General features: G+C 45.6%; 1 protein-coding gene across 1 annotated transcript in view; it reads left to right on the top strand.

The window, feature by feature from the left end:
- The first annotated feature begins 1165 nt into the window (after positions 1-1165).
- Positions 1166-20780, top strand: part of Cog2 (component of oligomeric golgi complex 2) — a 43433-nt gene continuing 23818 nt past the window's right edge. The window contains exons 1-8 of the mRNA XM_008845784.2: positions 1166-1362; positions 6290-6451; positions 8373-8438; positions 9003-9083; positions 11232-11335; positions 13989-14097; positions 14556-14735; positions 16696-16820. Of these exons, the coding sequence (XP_008844006.1) occupies positions 1291-1362; positions 6290-6451; positions 8373-8438; positions 9003-9083; positions 11232-11335; positions 13989-14097; positions 14556-14735; positions 16696-16820 (899 nt within the window). The 5' untranslated portion in view covers positions 1166-1290. The remainder of the gene's footprint in view (positions 1363-6289; positions 6452-8372; positions 8439-9002; positions 9084-11231; positions 11336-13988; positions 14098-14555; positions 14736-16695; positions 16821-20780) is intronic.

A 20780-nucleotide genomic window follows, 5' to 3' on the forward strand; every position in this document is an offset into this window, starting at 1 on the left:
GTTTTTAGGAACCAGGCAGATTTCCCAGGCATCTCTGTTTCTGTGCCCAGCATCTGAGCCCCTCCCTTGGTATAGGAAGCAGGCTGTTGGGGCTTGCAACTTGCCACTCTCTGTAAGTGTGGTCTGGAGCTAACAGCCACATTTCTCAGGTCATCAGAGACTGGTTAGAACTGTTCATTTTGTTAGGTATGAGAATGACATTTTGAGTTGGCAAATATATATATGAAGCATTGGTAAATAGGATGTGTTTGGGGTGTGCTTCAGTGCATACATATAATCCTTTCCCCCACTGACAACCACAATAGTGGTGGTGCCCCAGGAGGAGAGGACTTCAAACAGGTGGGAGTTGCTGGAGCACGGTCAGTGTGTGGTAGGCCTGTGCTGCCTAGACTCGTGTGGGTAAAAGCCTTCATAATGAAAATAAAATATTAAAAAAGAAAACAAGGCTTTAATTCCCACACCCAAACAAACATGGCAGGGATTTAGGGTGCATTTCACTTTTTAAAATCTTATTTCATTTTTATTTTATGTGCATGAGTGTATTGCATCATGTATATAAGTGCACCTGTGTCCTGCAATGCCTGCGGAGGACAGAAGAGGGCATCTGACACACTGAAATTGGAGTTACAGAGGGTTGTTAGGCACCATGTTGTGGTGAAATTTGAACCTGGGTCTTCTGCAAGAATAGCTGAGCCATCTCTCCAGCCCAATGGGTGCATTTCACGTTTCATGTCCTCTCCTACCTAAGTTGTCTCTAGGCAGGTCGGAAGCACTTTAGGGTGATTCTGGCCTGCCCATCTAGGGCCAGCTAGGGCTGCCGTGTCTCGGGATTTAACCTCCACATTCAGCTACAGGGATGTTTTCATGTTTAGAATAACTTGAAATTCTGAGGGATCTATTTCCTCTGATCGATCTTTAAGGGTCATCTTTAAGGACAGTGACGTCTTCTTTGAGGGGCCTCTGGAACTCTCCCAGGGGAAAAAAGGAGGGAGGCAGCGCAGACCCTTGTCCCGGTTTCTCCCCGGTTAGCTGCCTGGGCTAGAGCGCGAGGCTGTAGTGCCGCCCTCCGCCGCTGGGGGCAGTAACGCTCAGCTATACCTGCCGGCCTCACAGCTTGCCGCGCTTGGCGCGGACTGCGGCCCAGGACGCTCACCTATTGGCTGCCGCGCGACACCACCATGTTGGCGGAAGCAGAGTCCGCGCCGTGCTGGGGCCCGGCTGTCGCGTCCCCTGCGCCGCGGTCAGCGTCCTCCCCTTGCTTCGCCGGGTCAGGAAGCGGCGGCCCGCGCGATGGAGAGACGCGAGATGAATCTGCCCACAGGGCCGGACACGCTGTGCTTCGACAAGGACGAGTTCATGAAGGTGAGGGGCGGTGGGCAGGGCCGCTGCTGACGAGGCCGGCTGGGAGGCCGAAAGCTGAGGCCCGGCGGTTCCGGGCCCTGGGGCGGGGCGCAGGCGCGTGAGGGGCGAGAGGCCGCTGGTGGGGGGGGGGGGAGAGTGGACGCCCACCTGGAGTCGAGTTTATGGATGCCGGCAAACCTGGTCACGTCTTCTGAAGTGGCCCTCCGTTTAAAATGGGCTTAAAACTGGGGCGGGAGAGATGGCTCACCGGTTAAGAGCACTACCGGCTCTTTCAGAGGACTGGGGTTCGATTCCCAGCACCTACATGGCGGCTGACTCCACTTCCAAAGGTTCTGACGCCCACTTCTGACCTCCATGGGCATTGCACGACTTGGGTGCACTTACATGCATGCAGGTAATACACTCAAAATGAAAGTAAAATTCTTTTTTAAAAGATGAACTTAAGGGGCTAGAGAGATAGCTCAGCGATTAAGAACACTGGCTGTTCTTGCAGAAGACCCGGGTTCCAGTACCAGCACCCACATGGCAGCTAACAACTGCCCGTAACTCTGTCCGCTGGTGGCATTGCAAGACACTGGTGTACTTAACTACATGCAGGCAATACACACAAAAATAATAAATAAGATATGTATAAAAATGTGAACTTAAAACCGCTTGCATACAATGGCAGGATATAAACTTGTAGAGGAAAAAAAGCTAAATTGAAAACATTTCGCTGATAAATCTTGTCAGTCACAGCCGTGGAAACCCACAAGCCTTGTTTTGACCCATTTGGTGTATCCCAGGTTTGCTTACATCCGAAAACCATGTTTAACTCAGTGTCTGTTTTTGAAACCACGGTTTTGCCTTGTAGCCCAGGCTGGCTTTGAACTGGAGATCCTCCTGTTTCAGCCTTTCAAGTGCTGAGAGATTACAGGTGTGAACCAGCACTTTGTGCCCCATTTAATTTCTTACGAAAGTTTGGGAGGCTACTTAATAGCTAGTTTCAAGGCTAGGAAATTAAAACTTTTGGCTCCTTAGTAAGGACCTAAGTCTTACAGGATTTTTGTTTTGTTTAATGACTTCTACTGGAGGTAGTTTTTCCCTCTAGCTTACCTGGCCTATCTCTGTTTTGATACTTAGTGTTCAGATCACATGATCAAAGATCTGTTTTGCCTTGTTTTAAAGATATTTATATGTGTCTTTTAACTATGCCCAGTCATTTTTCACGTGTGGGACTTGTGTTAGACTCAGGCATGAGGCACCTGTTCTTGTGTAGTGACATTCCTGCTAAACCAGTGCAATAAGGGAAATTTGAAGACTTATTTATATATTTTACTTACATGTATGTCTGTTTGCCTGCTTTGGTTTGTGCATCACATGTGTGCAGGAGCCCACGGAGACCAGAATAGGGTGTCAGAGCCCCTGGAACTGGAGTTACAGGTGGTTTTGAGCTGCCTTGTGGGTGCTGGGAGCCAAACCTGGGTTCTCTGCAAGAGCAGGAAGCACTCTAACCGCTGAGCCATCTCTCCAACCCCAATAAGTGTAGTTTGAATGGATGCTTGTAAGGCTAACCCCTTGTTTCACTCCATGGCTATCCTGAAAAGAGGGTAGAAAGAAGCAAGGATCATGATAGGGACAGGTTTGCTGGACGAAGGAGGGACAACTGCAGGGATCAGGCCTAGGCCTGTTCTGACCTCAGTCTAAGTGAGAAAACTTAATGTACCCTCCTCTTGACTCAGGCCTCCAACAGGCCCATTGCTAGCAGCCTTTCTGTCTCATTAGCCCCACTATATCCTTCTCACTCAGATTGGCTAATGCCTTGGTTAAATGCAGCTTCAGGATTAGACGTTAACAAAATGCATATACTAAACAGAACGTAGAGTAAGCTGGGGGAGGGAGTGTCTGGGATGTGGCACTTCCACATTATTTCAAACCTCTGAGTATGCCAAGCAGTTTGAATTGCTGATAAATGTGACCAGTTTATTCACAGAGGAAACTACAGAGAGCAGCTGTTCTGCGGGAAATGTTGATTTTTCTAGGTGGAACTGAAAGAATTGTTTGCTCTTTGTGTTTCCTTTAAAGAAAAATGTTATGAGTTAGTTTCATCATCGTAGAGTCTCAATTGCCTTTAAGCAGGATATTACAGGATTGCATCACTGTGTTTGAATGTTCAGCAGATGAAATAGGATGGAGTGTTGTCGATGAAGAAGGGGCATGCTGACAAGGACAAGTCAGACCATGTGCCTGGGCATGTTGGCATCACATCATTTCCATCTGTCTTCTCTCTCTGCATCTTCCCACTGGCTTTCAGATTTACCTGGTTCTAGAATCTTCTACTCAATTCTCCACTTTGATTATTCCCTGTCCCACTCTTTTGATTTTGTTGCTGTGACCAAACACCTGACAACAAGCAACTTAAGGAAGGGTTTCTTTCAGCTTCAGTTGGAGGACATACAGTTAGACATGGCGAGGAAGGAAGGCAGGGTGGCAGGGCTTAGCTCAGCTGGTTGCACCCACAGTTAGCAGGCAGGGGGCGATGAATTCTGGTACTTCGCTCACTTTCTCCCTCCTCGTCAATTAACCTAATCTAAAAAATCCCTCACAGCCGTGCCCAGAAAGTACTCTCCAAAGGGATTCTAAACCCTGTAGCATTGGCTACCAGCATTAACTGTCACATTCCCCTTTCACTCCTAAGTCACACCAGGTTGTCCTTGGTCTCTCGAGTTCACTAGGTTGAGTCAGCCTAGCATAACTTTCTGTCTTCTTGCTTGACTCCAGCAGACCAAATGCCTCTGTTCCTTTGGTTTCCTTTCCTTTTCTGATTTTTTGTGTCTTGCTGTCTAGCTAAAGCTGGCTTTGAACTCTTGATCTTGCTACCTTAATAAACTAAGTTATTATTAATTCTCAACCTTTTGACTAAGATTAAGCACAGAACCAAGTTACTAAGAATACCTTTGAATTTTACATCTGGTAGCTTTGCTGTGACAGCAAGCAACCCCAAAGTCAAAGTAGCCTGGAACAAGACAGCTGGTTCCCTGGTCATAATGTCTTGCCTAAGGTTATATATCTGCTGACACCAAGGCTAAGCCTGTGAGCCACAGCCTCCCAAAGCTGCTTCTGACTGCAGATAGAGAAGCAGATGGCTTTTCAGTAGCAGCCGCGATGCCATGATTTGGGAAGAAGTCCTCTTGTCTAATGTGATCACAGCTGGTGTTTGATCCACTAAAATGTTAACTGTGTCTAAAGGAGTGGTGCGTACAGACCATGGTATTTTATAATAACTGTATGTGTCCATTTGTTCTTCACTATTGTGACTGTGAAGTGGATCTGCTGGCCCTGTTTCAGCAAGGTCTCTTGCATTCAGCTTGTTTCTTTCAGTGGAGTGAGAAGCTGTGACATTTGCATTTGCACTTGCAATGAATCTGGAGCAGAGTCCACTGGGTTTGTGGTCCGTACCCTGCCCCCACCCCCCTTGGGCTTATCTCACTCAAATCTGATGCTCCAAAAAATGGTCTTAGCAAGTTGCCTGTGTCACGTCTTTCCAAAGTACCCGCTTTACTTTTCATAAAAATGATCATCTCAGGGCTGGAGAGATGGCTCAGAGGTTAAGAGCACTGACTGCTCTTGCAGAGGACCCGGGGTTCAATTCCCAACACCCACATGGCGGCAGTGAACCGTCCTTAACTCTAGTTCCAGGGGAATCCGAAGCCCTCTTCTGGCCTTCGCAGCATGAGTACACTCACATACATGCAGGCAATATACTCATACATGTAAAATAAAAATAAAATATTTTTTTTTAAAAAATGATCATCTCTTGCTGGGCATGGTCGCGCATGTCTGTAGTCCCAGCACTTGGGAAGCAGAGGAAGGCAGATCTCTGTGAGTTCAAGGCCAGCCTGGTCTATATAGTGAGTTCCAGGACAGCTGGGGCTACAGGGAGACCCTGTCTCAAAAAGACCAAAAAAAAAAAAAAAAAAAAAGATCATCTCTTTTCAGTCATTGTTTTGGTGTATACAGTGTTTATTGGAATTATGTAATTACAGCATTGTGTTCTGCTGACCTTAAATTTGGGAATTGTCATGTCTGATTCCTGTTGACCAAGCAGCTCCACTAGTAGGAGGCACAGTGGCAGTGAACTAGGTGGTAACCTGCCCCTGTAAGTGGGTCAGCCTCCTAGGAGCTTGTGACACTGTAACAGAAGCTGAGAGTGTGGCCATCCTGTGACACCACAGTGAGAAGTGCTTAAGCTGTCTGTTCTGTGGAAGTCCTTGCTTAGTACTTGTCAGTACATGAGGTGTATATCATGAAAGACACTCAGAGGTGTGTGGTTATCTGGGGAGAAGGGTGGTAGGGTGTGTGTGTATGTGCGTGCATAAGGTCCACAGCATGTGAAGCACAGTGTTAAACAGTGAAACACAGATGAATAGTGTGTCTTATAGGATGTAGTTTTATTTTACTGTCTTATATTTCAATTGGCTTGAAAAAAAAATTTTTTTTTTTTTTTGTCTTTTTGAAGCAGAGTCCCCCTATAGCCCCAGCTGTCCTGGAACTCACTATATAGACCAGGCTGGCCTTGAAGTCACAGAGATACGCCTGCCTCTGCCTCCCAAGTGCTGGGACTACAGGCGTGCGCCACCATGCCCGGCTTAGCTTGAAAATTTTACACTGAACGTTTAATACTTGTTAAGGAAGGAATGCTGTTTCTTCTTTGAGAAGAACCTAACTAAAATGTGTCACTTTGAAAACTAAATTCCCTGTAGAACGAGGCCACAAGGGGACTGTCCTTGTCCACGGCCCTCTGAGCACCTATAAATAGACAGGCACCTTTGTCCCAGCGTGTGACCAGAAGGTGCTCTCGGCAGCAGAGTGGCCTTGTGAGTGGTAGAACCACCTTTTCCTCCTGTCTTCACGTGTCATAACTTGGCTTTCCTGCCTTTCTTTCCAGGAAGATTTCGATGTGGATCATTTTGTGTCTGACTGTAGAAAGCGGGTGCAGCTGGAGGAGCTGAGAGATGACCTGGAACAATACTACAAGCTACTTAAAACTGCCATGGTGGAGCTCATCAACAAGGACTACGCCGATTTCGTCAACCTCTCGACTAACCTGGTGAGCTTCCCTACCCAGACCCAGCCACCAGAGTGACAAGTAAGATTGGATTGTGCATGCAGGGTGCTTTTTAAAAGTGCAGTGTTTAGACCCGGGCATGGTGGTGCATGCCTTTAATCCCAGTACTCAGGAGGCAGAGGCAGGCAGAGCTCTGTGAGGACTGCGTAGTGAGTTCTAGCCAGCCAGGGCTACAGGGAGACCTCATCTGAGGAAACCAAATGAAGGAAAAGTACAGTGTTTGGAAACTGTACGGTTTCAGATTTCAAGCAGTCACTAATATCTTTAGACAGAATTGAACTTTAGTGTTTTTTAGTTTTGATTCTTGCTTACCTAAGACTGTGGTGGCTTGGTTACTCTTTGTTTTGCTTGAAAGAGGGTCTCAGTATGTAGCATTGGCTGGCCTGGAATTCATTGTGTAGCTAGGCTCACCTTAAACTTGCAGTAGCCTTCCTGCCTCTGCCTCTGGAGTGTTGGAATTTACAGGCGTGTATCGCTATACCCTGTGTGACTTGGCTGTCCTTTTTTTTTTTTTTTTTTTTTAATTTTATTTATTTTTATTTTATGCGTATGAATATATTGCCTGCATTTACGTAAGTACACCTGTGTCATGCAATGGCTGTGGAGGTCAGAAGAGGGCATTGGATCCCCTGAAACTGGAGTCATGGATGGTTGTTAGCCACTGTGTGGATGCTAGGATTTGAATCCAGATCTTCTGCAAGAACAGCCAGTGTTCTTAACTGCTGAGCCCTCTCTCCCCACAACCTGACCGTTCTTGAGCAGGTATCAGTGTTAGGACAGAGGACAGTCAGAGTGCGAGCATCAAGAGACCATCTTTGTTGGCTGCTGACAGGTTCATAGGCACTCCCACTGTTTAGGCTAATCTGCCAGAGCTCATGTAAGCTGCTCCTGGGAGCCGTGTCATTGGTTTTCAGACACATTGGCGTGGCACCAGGGAGTAGGGGCCAGCACTGATCTGCAGGAGGATGGCTTTGGTGAAATGTAAGGAATCTGTCAGTTACTTGTGAAAGTAGTGTAGAAATGCTTGATTTTTTTTTTTATTTTTTTTTGGTCTTTTTGAGACAGGGTCTCCCCTGTAGACCTAGCTGGCCTGGATTCACTATGGAGACCAGGCTGGCTTCGAACTCACAAAGATCTGCCTGCCTCTGCCTCTGGGATTAAAGGCATGCACCACCATAACCGGCAAAATGCTTGATTTTAATAGTTTCAAAGTTCTCCTATTTTGTCTTGTTGATATTTTATTTCACTTTTAAATGTTTATCTAAAGAAGTATAGAAACTGCAATCTCTGAAAATTTTAAGAAATGAGCTATTTGCTTTGGGAATGTACTGCAGTTACTGAGGTAAATGTTCCAGTAGTATTAGAAACTGAGAACATTTTTTAAAAATATTTTATTTATTATTTTTATTTTATGTGTATGAGTATGCAATGCCCACGGAGGTCAGAAGAAGGCATCGGATTCCCCAAATCTGACGTAACTACCCCGGAACTGGAGTTACAGATGGTGGTTAGCCATCATGTGGGTGCTGGGAATTGAACCCGAGTCCTCTGCAAGAGCAGTCAGTGCTCTTAACCACTGAGCCATCTCTCCAGTCCCGAAACTCCAAACATTTTATTTCCATTGTATTTAATTTGAATTTTCCCCCAAGAGTTACAGGATTTAGGTGAGCTGCTCTCATCAGATTTTCACACTAGCCAGAAAAACCAGAAGTCACCCAAAGGTAAATCGTGCCTCAGGAGGCTTTTGGGCACCCTGACCTACATATACTCATGGTCTTCACATACAACCATTTCTGTACTCTGTCAACATGTCAGGACAGAAGTGTGGTCCCCCTTCAACCAGTACACAGATGCTCATTGTCTCTAGACACTGACGATTGTGCTGTCGTGATTTTTCCTTTAGGTTGGCATGGACAGAGCCCTCAACCAGCTTTCTGTGCCTTTGGGGCAGTTCCGAGAAGAGGTTCTGGTAAGTTCCCCAAATCATGTGACTAGTAAAGCATAATATGCTTGTTTGCTTAGGAACTCAAGAACTCCTGTCCTCTGTCGGTTGTTTGTTGTTTCTGAATGGTCAGTTACAGTTCTCACCTGGATAAATGATACTGTTTTTGGTATGTGATGTTATAGCCTACAACATGTTTGATGAGGAGAGAAAGGCTGTTTGACAATTCAGCCTGTTAGTGACAGGTCACCTAGTTACTAACTGGCTTGTATCCTAAGGATTTGTAATTTTGTAAGTATTTTCCCAAGAGATACATTATGTGTGGTTAAGTTCCTACACAAGCCCACAAAGCTATTGAACCAAGTGAAGGATGATACCACTTGGTATCCATGCATACGGATTTTAATGTTCCTCTGATGTACCGTGCAGTGAAAATAAGCCATTGGGGATGGACTCCTTCAGGATGAACATTAGAGAGGATGTCTGACTACAGTCCTGGGAATACTAAATCTTGGTGGAATGGAGTTGAATGTGTCAGTTTTATAGTGCTACACATCATTTTTGCAATGAATTTGCTTTATTCTTTTAAAGAGTCTTAGGTCATCTGTCAGTGAAGGAATTCGTGCAGTAGATGAACGAATGTCAAAACAAGAAGACATCAGAAAGAAAAAGGTACACTGTGGTATCCAGCCCAAACCCTTGTCCTCTCTAGTGCTTTGTCTTGACACTTTGAAGAACATGGTCTGATTCACTGACCCTGGCTGCTCTGCTGAGAGGAACAAAATGACATCAGTAGCTCTGTGCAGCTGTGAGGGCAGCGCCAGGTCTTCTCACGCCTGGTCTGTGAATTGCGGGGACTGGGGTTGGGGGTTAGCATTAACATTTTAAAGAAATATATTACAGCCAGCTTAGTGTCCCTCCCAGGTGTCGCAGTATTTATGTCACGTGACTTAACTGAAGTAAGACAGTTGTGGGCATACCTGAATGGTCATTAGATTAAAATTCCTCATCTTGGCAAAAGAAAAAGCAGCTATAACCTGCAGTGAAATGCTTTAAAGCTTAGCTAGCATGCCATATATCCCCAGCAGACAAGCTGTTCTTTATAGGTTCAGAGATAAGGGAGCTCAACACCTGCCAGAGGCTCAGCAATTCTAGGGAGGGCCTTGTACCGTGTGGCTTCCTTTGTCCCTGCTGTGGACTCCTCTATGTGCTGCCTCTATTGCACAGTGGTCCCGTGTTTGATTTCTGATTTTAAAAAAAAATAATCACAAAGATGGTGGCAGAGGTGGAATTAGAATGCAAAATTCAGGCCCTCAGACATGAAAAGGCATCTTAAAATGTCTAAGCAGGTACAGGCCCTTACTGCCAAGCCTGATGACCTGTTTGATCCCTGGAACCCACATGGTGGCGGGAAAGAACCCACTCTCTCAGGTTGTCCTCCGTGTGTGCACTATGGCATAAATGCCCCCCCTACACACACATTTTTTTTGAGATGAGGTCTCTGTAGCCCTGCCTGGCCTGGAACTTGCTATATAGACCAGGCTGGTTTTGAACTTACAGAGATTTGCCTACTTTTGTCTCCTGACTGCTGGGATTAAAGGTGTGCACCACCATGCTTAGCCAATAAATGTAATTTTTTAAAAATTTGGCAGGGGGTTGGGGGATGGGGCTGGAGATATGGCCCAGCAGTTAAGAGCACCGGCTGCTCTTGCAGAAGACCCAGGTTTGAACCCCAGCACCCACATGGTGGCTAACAACCATCCTAACTCCAGTTCCAGGGGATCCAACGTCCTCTTCTGACCTCCTTGGCCATTGCACAACACCAGTGCACTTAACATACATGCAGGCAATACAGTCATATACATAAAAATAAATAAAACAAAAAGTTTTTTAAAGGCCAGTGAGATGGTTCAGTAGGTAAAAAGCACTTGTTACCAAGCCCGATGTCCTGGGTTCAATCCCTTGGACCTTATAGTAGAAAGAACTGACTCCCACAAGTTGTCCTCTGACTTTCACATACATGCATGTGCACACCTATATACATACATACATACATTAAATAAGCATAATTTTAAAATTTAGGATAAAAGAGAAAATAAATAAAAGCTTGGCATGGTGGTTCAGCCTTTAATCCCAGCAAATCTGGAAACTGAGGCAGGAGGCTCATAAGTTCAAGACCTGCCTGGGCAAATTAGTGATATCCTATCTGAAAAAGTAAAGAGAGGGCCGGGTGTAGCTCAATGGTAGAGTGTGTGCCTAGCACGTGCATGGCCCTAGGTTCAATCCCTAGTACTACAGAGACAGACACACACTGAAGGGGTATGATGTCAAAAGAAAGGTTCCTTTAAAAGGGGGTTGAAGAGATGGCTCAGAGGTTAAGAGTGCTTACTACTCTTACAGAGGACCTAAGTTAAGTTCCCACACCAAGGTCAGGTGACTCACAACTGCCTCCCTGTAACTCCAGCTCAAGGGGATCCAATACCACCTTCTGGCTCTGCAGACACCCTCTCACATGTACATGACGGGTACATAGACACACACATACATAGAAGTAAAAATAAAACCTTTAAAAAGGACTGAAACAAGGGATGAGACAGTATGAGGCAATAATGTCTTGTTCTGGGTTAACTGTAAGCTCATGATAGAATTTTGAAATATATTTGTTCAAGAAAAGTAGTTAAGTTTACATTCTTGGGGATTTGGTGTTATATAGACGCATTTAAAATGTCAGATGTTGACTTTCCATTATTTAAAGATGAGAAAATAAGATAATCTTTAGATGCAACATTATAACTTTTTTTTTTGCTTCATTTTTTATAGATGTGTGTATTAAGTCTTATCCAGGTTATTCAGTCGGTTGAGAAAATTGAAAAAATCCTAAACTCTCAAAGTTCTAAAGACACATCTTCACTAGAAGCAAGCAGGTAAGTGTTTTTACTTCATACCCAAGCTAAAAATTTTGAGTAAGAACTCATTTCTGGAAACAAGAAAGAAAAATCTAGTTTGTGGTTTAGTGTTTTTGTTTTATTTTTTACTTTATTATATGTATGAGTGTTTTGCCTGCATGTCTATAAGTGCACCATGTACCTTTAAGCACCATTTGTGCAATGCCTGTAGAGGCCAGATGAGGGCATCAGACTCCCTGGAACTGTCTGAACAGAGGGTTGTTAGCTGCCATGTGGGTCCTCAGAGCCAAACCTAGGACCTCTAGAAGAGTAACCAGTGCTCTTAACCTCTGATTCATCTCTCTAACCCAGTGGCTCAGCTGGGTGTGGTGACACACACCTGCAACCCCAGCACTCTGGAGATGGCTGCTGCTCTAAGGGCTTAGTAGTGTTGACTTTGCTTTACCTGCTCAGTCTGTGATACACCTCAGACTCTGACAACCCCCTTCTGAACTGTCCTCGCCTACCCTCAGCTTCTTTTCTGGATGCCATACTCCTGCCGTCCTTTGATGGACTGCCCTGCTCATGCCTGCTAGACCCAGGGTGCAGTTCTCAGGGCAGACCCTGGGTGACCTCATCCAGCCTTGCAGTTGGTATTGGACTGTTAGCTGCACGTGAGCTCCAGCCTCAGACTTGGTTCAATCTGACTGCTACGTGTCCAGCTATCCTGGCACTCATCCAGTGGGAAATTCTCTTACATTCTTTCCCCACTGTCTTAAGACAGAAGAGCCCAGTTTTCCCTTTCCCCCCTCATCTCAGAAAAAGAGTGCTTGTGTTCTTCCCCACTCTCTGTAGTAAAAAGCCTTTTTTTTCCCCTTCCTTGTCTCTAGAAGCTGGGTATCCTTTCCCCTGATAGGCAGCTTGGAGTCTTGGCATGTGGATCTCCATTTGTTTATTTATCTCCCCATTGTGTAGCAGCTAGTGCTACAGGGCTGCTGAGTCGTGGCTCCAGTTGGGAGCATCTGCCTCCTCCCCTTTGCCTAATTGAAACCTGGCCTCCTGCCCACCCCAGTGGATGACTCTACCACATGGCCCTTAAGGCTCTGCTATGCTTAATCATTCTGTGAACTCAAACTCACTTGTCTCCTACAGTCTCCACCAGAGCTGTTTGAGCTGTGGCTTGCTAACTGCAGTAGCTTCCTGGCTCCCAGTTTCCAGATATACCTGTCTATCTTTCCGAGGCCTTTCATTTACCTTCACTTGCTAATTCCTTTTCTGTATCTTCTACATTAACTCAAAACATGCTAAACGTTTGGAAAAATGGCTGTTTGTGGCACTGCTAAGTGGGAGTAAAAGTTAAAAGTGCTGTGGGCTTGAGACATTCACTTTGTTTGCCTTGGATAATGTTGGTCCCTCCTGCTCTCATACTCTCACACAGTTCTGAAGCAGATGTACAGACAAGACACAAAAGTTACCACTTCCTCCAGGAAGCCTTCCCTGACCTCCATCTCCCTGGTTCTGTCAGGCCTGCAGACCACTCATCAGAGACTAGAGCCATGGTTGACTTTGCTTTCCCTTCAGATTGTAAGGTCCCTGAATCAAGAGTCAGTCCTCACTCATGTCTCTTGCTGGTCAGTACCCCAAAGAAGGTGTCAGGCAGTGGCTCTAGTGAAGAGTGGCTCCCAGCCACCTGGGAGATGAGCTGCTGCTTCTGTGGAGCGTTCCATCTTGAGCAGGCAGACAGTGTCCTGCCTTGCTGTGGATCGCCTTGGAGGAGATTAACTGAGCTCAGACCAGCACTTGCATTTTAGCAAAGGGAAAGCCATGTTAGAGAATAATCAGGCCGAGGCATGAATAGACACTAAACATAAACTCATACCAGCCTTCTCAGGAGAGAGGTGGAGATGCTGAAGACACTCCGAGCAGCCATTCTCCCTCTGAAGTAGCTTTGATGTGATGGTGTAGGGCTGCATGGTCTGGTGGCCTCACTGTGGGATTTCCTGTGTCCTTAACGCTGGGGATGACTTTCCTAGCTCTTGAATTCCTCCAGTAGAACACATGGCTCCTTTGCTGCCTTCCTCCCCTCGAGTAGCCTTGGTAATTTACAGCATGTTTTAAGGAAAAGGTGCTTATGATGCTTTGTGGCAGATGCACACTGAATGCTTCTCCAGGATCTGCAGCATTCAGATCTTCTCTTCAGTAACAACTGTAAGTTGCTACTCAGATTTAAAGCTGTTGAAGAGATTTTATTCATTGTTACTAGAAGGCCAGTTTTATTGACGTGTTTAAGATGTGCTAGCAAAAAAAAAAAAGTGTTAGCCTACTCTCAGAAGGGAGATGAGGTAGAGAAGTAGGAGATGGCTCAGGTCTTAGGAGAGAGGAGGCAGGGACAGTGAGGGAGATCAGGAGCAAGGACTTGGAGAAGGTGGGGCATATGTGCCCTGTGGACTGGCAGCCTTGTTTTTGTTAGGTCCTGCAGCTGGAGGCCTGGAGGCCCGGCAGCACCAGTCACCTTGCACTTCACCTATGGCCCACAGCAGCTGGAATGGGCAAACTGATGGCACAGAGATGACTGACTTTGTGGAAAGGTGGCCGTGGAAGTCACTCTGAAAAGCTGAGCACAGTGGTTTGAAACCACATGGTCAGTTGTATGTCCTGAGAATTAAATTCTCTGCTTGTTGTCTTCCTTCAGCCCACTCTTGACTGGACAGATTTTGGAGAGAATTGCCACAGAGTTTAACCAGTTGCAGTTTCATGCTGTGCAAAGCAAGGGCATGCCCCTAATGGACAAAGTGAGACCAGTAAGTGGGTTTGAGCTTGGGCTCCAAGGTGCTTAGAAACTCAATCGTTTTTGGGTTTCATTTGTTTTGTTTTTCAGTTTTTGTGTTTTGAACTTCTGCTTCATAAGTATCACTCACTACAGATTTGTGTGAAGACTAAGTCACTTCTCTAAATTATAAGAACATTCTAAATTTGACACTATGGCATAAACACAGTGAATTTTTCCAAAGCTGTTTATCACATTTACCGTGTAGTGTCAGGAAAATGACCTTTTCTCATTCTGAATTCTCTCTGTGAATTCTTTGGTGAACCAGTGATCTACTTGAAGAGAGGTTGTGGGAGGAGGTGAGCTGTTACTCCCCCAGACAGTTCCCATTTTAAATGTCTACACACTGCCTTCTCTGGGGTCTGGCATCGGTGTGTTCCCGTTGGTGTTTAGAAACTGATCTGATGAGAGCTTTCTGATGGTTTCCCACAGCGCATAGCTGGCATCACAGCTATGCTACAGCAGTCTCTGGAAGGCCTTCTGCTGGAAGGCCTACAGACCTCCAGTGTGGACATCATCCGGCACTGTCTGCGTACCTATGCCACCATCGACAAGACACGGGATGCAGAGACCTTGGTTGGCCAAGTCCTAGTGAAGCCGTATGTCAATGAGGTTTGTGCTTCCAGGGTGGTGAGCTTGCACAGAGCAGTGCGGGAGTGGAAGGTCTGCCCTCAAGGAGCCCATGCTTTCAGGCTAGCTGTAGGAAAGGGGCCCTACTGTACAGTTGGTGACTGAATCTGAATAGTCTGGTGGATGTTCTATGATGTAATGCTTGGACAGGTCTCATTTCCAGGGTTAAATTTACCCAGGAAGAAGGCATGTCTCAAAACATTTTAGCTTTGTTATGTGGTGAATTACACCCAATTAAGTTGCTAGTAAACAGCTGAGACCCTGGGTAATATGCACTAAGCAATCAGCACAGGAGGATGCACCGCCCAGAGCAGTGAGGCATGTGGGAGGGCAGGCTGTGTGCCCACTGCTTTTCAGGGAGTGGAAGACACTGGTCGAGGCTTGAGAAATAGGGCAGAGTTGGGTGGGCCAGGTAAGTGGGGATATCAAGAGATGGACTCCCACACCAGGTCAGCAGCAGGACACTTGGAGGAGTGTCCTTCACTTCCTAGATCAGTTGTGTGCAGTGCTGGGAGCAGCCAGAGGTCATAGCCTGTGCAGCTGCTGATGCTCAGCTTGTTTGATGGTCTCTGGGGCCTGCCTCTAGCCTGCCTCTGTGCCACTTTGAGATCATGTTCAATAGCAGTGTGAAAGTCTAGTTTTTTATAAGAGGCAAAATTGAATCCACAAACAAAAATTAAGTTTAGGGTTTAATTTTAATCCTGACCAGCCTTAGGATTGCTGAAAGCAAAGTGGTGTTTGGTTTCCTGCGTTCCTGTCTTGTTCTAGTCTGTCTGTCTCAGGAGTGAAGAGAACAAACTATGGAATCATTTCTTTATCAATAAGTGAAAATGCTTTTAGTTAAAAATATATGCTTCTGCTTTTCACTGAACTGAATCTGGTATACTAAGTAAGTAAAGATTGTGGCATATTAAGTGATAAAAATACCATGACCAAAAGCAACTTAAGGAAGAAAGGGTTTATTTTAGTTTTTGTTTTGAGAGGGATAGAGTCTTCAGTGGGAGAAGGCATGCTGGCAAGAGCAGGAAGCTGGATGGTCACACTTTATACACAGAAGAAGGGAGAACAAGATTGGGGAGTAGGGCAAGGCTGTAAACTCTCAAGACCTGTCTCCAGCAAGACTCCCTCTCCTAAAGGTTCCATAACCTCTCCAAACAGTGCAACCAGGTGCAGACCAAGTATTTAAATACATGAGCCTATGGGGGACATTTTTCATTTAAATCACAACATTGATTTCTAGCTTTCCCTTATTAAACTTAGAGATTTCTATTATATTATTATTTGAATTTCATCCTTACAACCAAAAAAAAAAAAAAAAAAAAAATTTTAAAGAAAAAAAATTACCATTTGTTAAAAAAACTTAAATCTAACTTCATTTTCTAGTTTTAAAATTTCTGTATCTTTAACCTAGCATTATAGCCTTTCCCTCAAAAATTTCTTCTAAGTATAAATCTCTTAACTCTAGATTCCATTCTAGACTATCATTTACAAGTTTTTTAGTATTTTTTTATTTATATATATATCTCTAAAACAAAAAAAAAAAAAAAAAAAAAAATCTTAAAGTCCTGTATTTTCATCTCTCTGCCTCACACCCTACCCCAAACCCTCTATCGAAGAGGCCAGGGTCAGGGTCAGGCTGTGAGGAGCTGTAATGGGGGTTCTTTGCTCTGACCTAGACCTGGTCCAGGGGAAGGACGTGACTGTATGGGTTCTTCAGCCTCAGGCCAGTTTATGACCCTGGCCTCCCTTCTCCCCGATGTCAAGTCAGAGCTGCAGCTGAACCTCGCAACTGGTTCCGAATATGACCTGCCTGGTTTTACTGTTTAGGAAACATGAAGCGAAACAGGAGGATGGCCTGAGTTTCTAAGGATTTTTTCCCCCTCTGTAGTATATAGTTCATACTTTTAAATGCTGTTTTTAAAATGGTATTCCTTTTTTGTAGGTGATTGTTGAGCAGTTCATTGAGTCACATCCCAGTGGCCTTCAGCTCATGTATAACAAGCTCCTAGAATTTGTCCCTCACCACTGCCGTCTTCTCCGCGAGGTCACAGGAGGGGCTGTGTCAAGGTAAGTTCAAGAGCTCAGCTTATGAGTAAGTGGCAGCCAGTAGTAATCCACCCGGTGTTTGGGCTTCCAGGTTTTCTCCAATGCTTTAGAAGTTCCAAGATCTGCGTGCTGGGCCTTCTGGATCTCAGGCCTTCTCGGTGCTGGTGGGAAGGGTGCATCTCCTTGGCACCTTGGAGAAAGCCCTTCACTGTCTGGCCCTGATCACTTTCTACCCAGAGCTCTCATGCCATCTTTCCCTAGCACCCCTGCAGTTCTTCCCTCTTGCCTCCATGCCCTTACCACTTTATCTGCCTTCGCTCCACATGTGACCCCAGCTGAGATCCCATTTCCTCCAAGAGGCTGTCCTTTTTCCTGATGTATATGTTAATTATGTCTACCTGGATCCTCTGTGCTAACTGACCTTTGTCCTACGGAGGGGTGCTGCACCCATCCTTCCCCACTTCCTGGCATGGTGTCCTGAAAGTGGCGGCTTCCCAATAGTTCTGGTCAAATCTCTCTGTTTGAATGATTGATAGATCAGGTCCCTGTTTCAATGGAGCAAGCGAACATTTGCTTTAAAAAAAAAATACATGGATTAATTAATATATTCTTGACCTTTGTAGTGTCCTCTGTCTTCTGTTCATTGCAGATGAAGACTTGTTTTGCCACGCCTGCTTGGTAACCACCTGGATTTAGACGGAGATGTTGCAGTTTAGTCAAAGTTACATGAGATTTAAAAGAAGCAGCCATTGTGAAGGAGCTGGTCATTAGAGTAGATGAGGAGAATCTTGCTCCTAAATGTCAGATTCAAAGATTTACAAGTTCTTTTCTGCAGTATTCATGCAGAAGCCTCAGAAATTTGAGGGCTCCAGGCAGGGGAGGTGCTCAGTAGGTAATGTGTCTGCTACCAAAGCATGGAGACTTGAGTTGAATCCCCAACACCCATGTGAAAAAGCCAGGAACAGCACTGTGCACCTGTAATCTCAGTGCTGGGGAGGTGGAGACAGGCATGTCTTGGGCTCCTAGTCATTCAGTTTAGGCAAATCCATGAGCTCCAGGTCCAGTGAGAGACCGTCTCCAAAGATAAGGTGAAGAACTTTTGAGGAAGACACCAAACATCTACCTATGGCTTTCACGTGTGGGCACATTCATGTGGGTGTAGGCACATCCATGTGCACATGCATGTGGGCATACACACATATGAGCACATATATCCCAGAAGACATTTGATGACTAGACTGGCCCTTGCTGGGTCACCATCTGTTGCTTCCTGCCAGATCTTGCGCTGTGGTAGGTCTAAGTGTCTCTGTCCTCTTGGTTCCACTCCTGCTTTGGGTCTTCCAGGCTTGGTGTATGAGTCTGCTTTTACTTTGGTCACACACCTCCATGAGCTTAACTGCCACCACCAGCTGCCTTCAGGACTTGTTCTTCTAGAGACCTGGACAGTCTACTGTTGAGCTTGTACCTGGCCTCTGGATTTCCAGTGTTCTTTGGGCACTTAGGTAGACATTTACTCAGTGAATGTGAAAGTTCTGCCATTCAGTACTCACTGAATTAATCTGTAGTTTGAGGTTGTTTCTTCTCAGATGCCCTGGAGGCCAGCTCTTGTTCTGATAGAGCCTCTGTGGCATGGCCTGTGGCTGTTTTCGAAGTAGCCCCCTCACTCCCCACAGGAATGTGCTGGTGCCCAGGTAGACCTGTCATGGGAATGTTGAATGGCTTCTTTGTGTCCATCTGTCTTACTCATTTGTACTGTGCAGAAAGAATGAGTCAGCATTCATTTGTTTTACTGCTGATCAGGACGTTAAGGCCCAGCCTGATAGCAGGACAGAGTAGCTGTAGAACTCCAGGATTTGCTAAAATAAAACCCACATTGAATTGCTTTCTGTTTCATGGAGAACTGCTTGATGATAGAGCACACTATTCCATGTGCAGTAGTGGCTGTGGGCAGGCCACTGAGCTGACTTTTGCTCCAGTATTCATCTGTGGCCCACATGGAACTCGCTGTGAGTGCTGCAGGCAGCAGTCTTTCCTGTGGCCCTGTGAAGCTAGTACTGTTACTGTACCTACTGTAAAAATGAAGAAACCAGACCCTGGAGCTGAAGGTCTGCCCAAAGTCACGTGTACTGATTCTGACATGTGTGCTTTATCTTATGCTAAGCTTGTAGATTAGAAATCAAACATCCAGTGTCAGACACTGTAGAACAAAACATACATACGAACTTACTGGCTTTTTATATGAAGATTTGTGATAGAGATTTTATATGAGCCTGGGCATGGTGGCATACGCCTTTAATTCCAGCACTGGGGAGGCAGAGGCAGGCAGAATCTGTGAATTTGAGGCCAGCTTGGTCTAGCGAGTTCCAGGCCAGCTACAGGAAGACCCTGTCTCAAAAAAAAGAAGACCAAAAAAAAAAAAAAAAAAAAAGGATTTTTATGTGAAATAAAGAATTTTAGAACCAAAGGCAACTTAGAGCTTAAAAGCAGAGCTTTTAGCAGCAGATACATTAGTGTAACTTACATGCCTTAGGTAAGTGGGTTGAACACAAAGGCTACTTTTCCGGTGGTATGAAGCTACTTTTTATTTTTAATGTTTTATTATGTTTATTTTATGTGTAGGAGTGTATTACCTGTATGTATGTGAATGCACCTGTGTCGCGCAATGCTGTGGAAGTCAGAAGAGGGCTTTGGATTCCCCTGGAACTAGAATTAAGGACGGTTCATAGCCGCCATGTGGGTGATGGGAAGCGAACCCAGGTCCTCTGCAAGAACAGTCAGTGCTTTTAACCGCTGAGCCATCACTTCAGCCCCGAGGCTACTTTTTTTGATACTGTTTTAGTTTGTTTCTTCATTGCTGTGACAAAATACTCTGACCACTACCAACTTGGGGAGGAAAGGGTTTATTTAGCTTATATATCCTGGGTCACAGTTCATCTGAGAGCCCAAGGTAGGAACTCAGGGCAGGAACCTGGAGGCAGGAGCTGGAACACAAGCCATGGAGGAATGCTGCTTGCTGGCTTGCTCCCCTGACCCCTACTCAGCCTACTTATGCAACACAGGCAGGCCCACCTGCCCAGGGGTGGCACCACCCACAGTGGGCTCGGCCCTCCCACATCACTCATCAAGAAGATGCCCCTCAGACATGGCCACAAGCCAGTACAATAGAGGCAATTCCCCAGTTGAGGCTCCCTCAACCCAGGTGTGTCGAGTTGACACTAAAGCTGTCCAGCACAATTGACCCCTTGTCAACTTGACACACAAACATCACTATTAAACCATAACTTTCCAATTTCTGTCCCCAAGATATGATGTTAACATTAATATCTCAACATAAGACAGTACAACCTTAAAAATCCCACAGTCCGTAAAAAAATCCAAACACTTAAAAGTTCATAGTGTCTTTTCAAAGTCTCCTAACTGTGGGCTTCTGTAAAATCCAAAACAAGTACTGTCTTATTTCAAAGGGAAGAATCAGGGATACCTAAGCAAAACCCAAGTCCAGCAAAGTAGCTCAAGGCTGGACATCTGGGATTCACTCACCATCTTCTGGCCTCCAAAGGGTTCTGGCAACTCTACTTCTCTGACCCTGCTGTCCATATAGCACACACACAGCTTGTCTTGCAGACTCAGGTTGTCCCACAGTCCTGGCATCTCCCAAAAGCCGGGGTCTCCACTGAAACTGAGGCTACACCTTCACCAATGGCTTCTTCTTGCCTCTCCGGATGCAAAGCCTCAGAATCTCTCCATGACCCCTTCAATTCTGGGGTCTTCGCTGCAATCGAAGCTGCACTTTCACCTATGGCCTTTCCTGGCCTCTCAGAGTGCCAAGCCTCAGCTGCTTTCTGTGACCCCTTCACGCTTTCAACACCAGAACCATGCAGGAGATTCTTACACATTACCAAGTCTTGCTTCCAGCTTGAAATAGAGGCTCGGATCCCCTCTGTGTGCTGACCCTGAGGAAATACCTCCCAGAAGACTCCA

Source organism: Nannospalax galili, unplaced genomic scaffold (assembly GCF_000622305.1).
Source record: "Nannospalax galili isolate Female #2095 unplaced genomic scaffold, S.galili_v1.0 scaffold702, whole genome shotgun sequence".
Taxonomy (NCBI): domain Eukaryota; kingdom Metazoa; phylum Chordata; class Mammalia; order Rodentia; family Spalacidae; genus Nannospalax; species Nannospalax galili.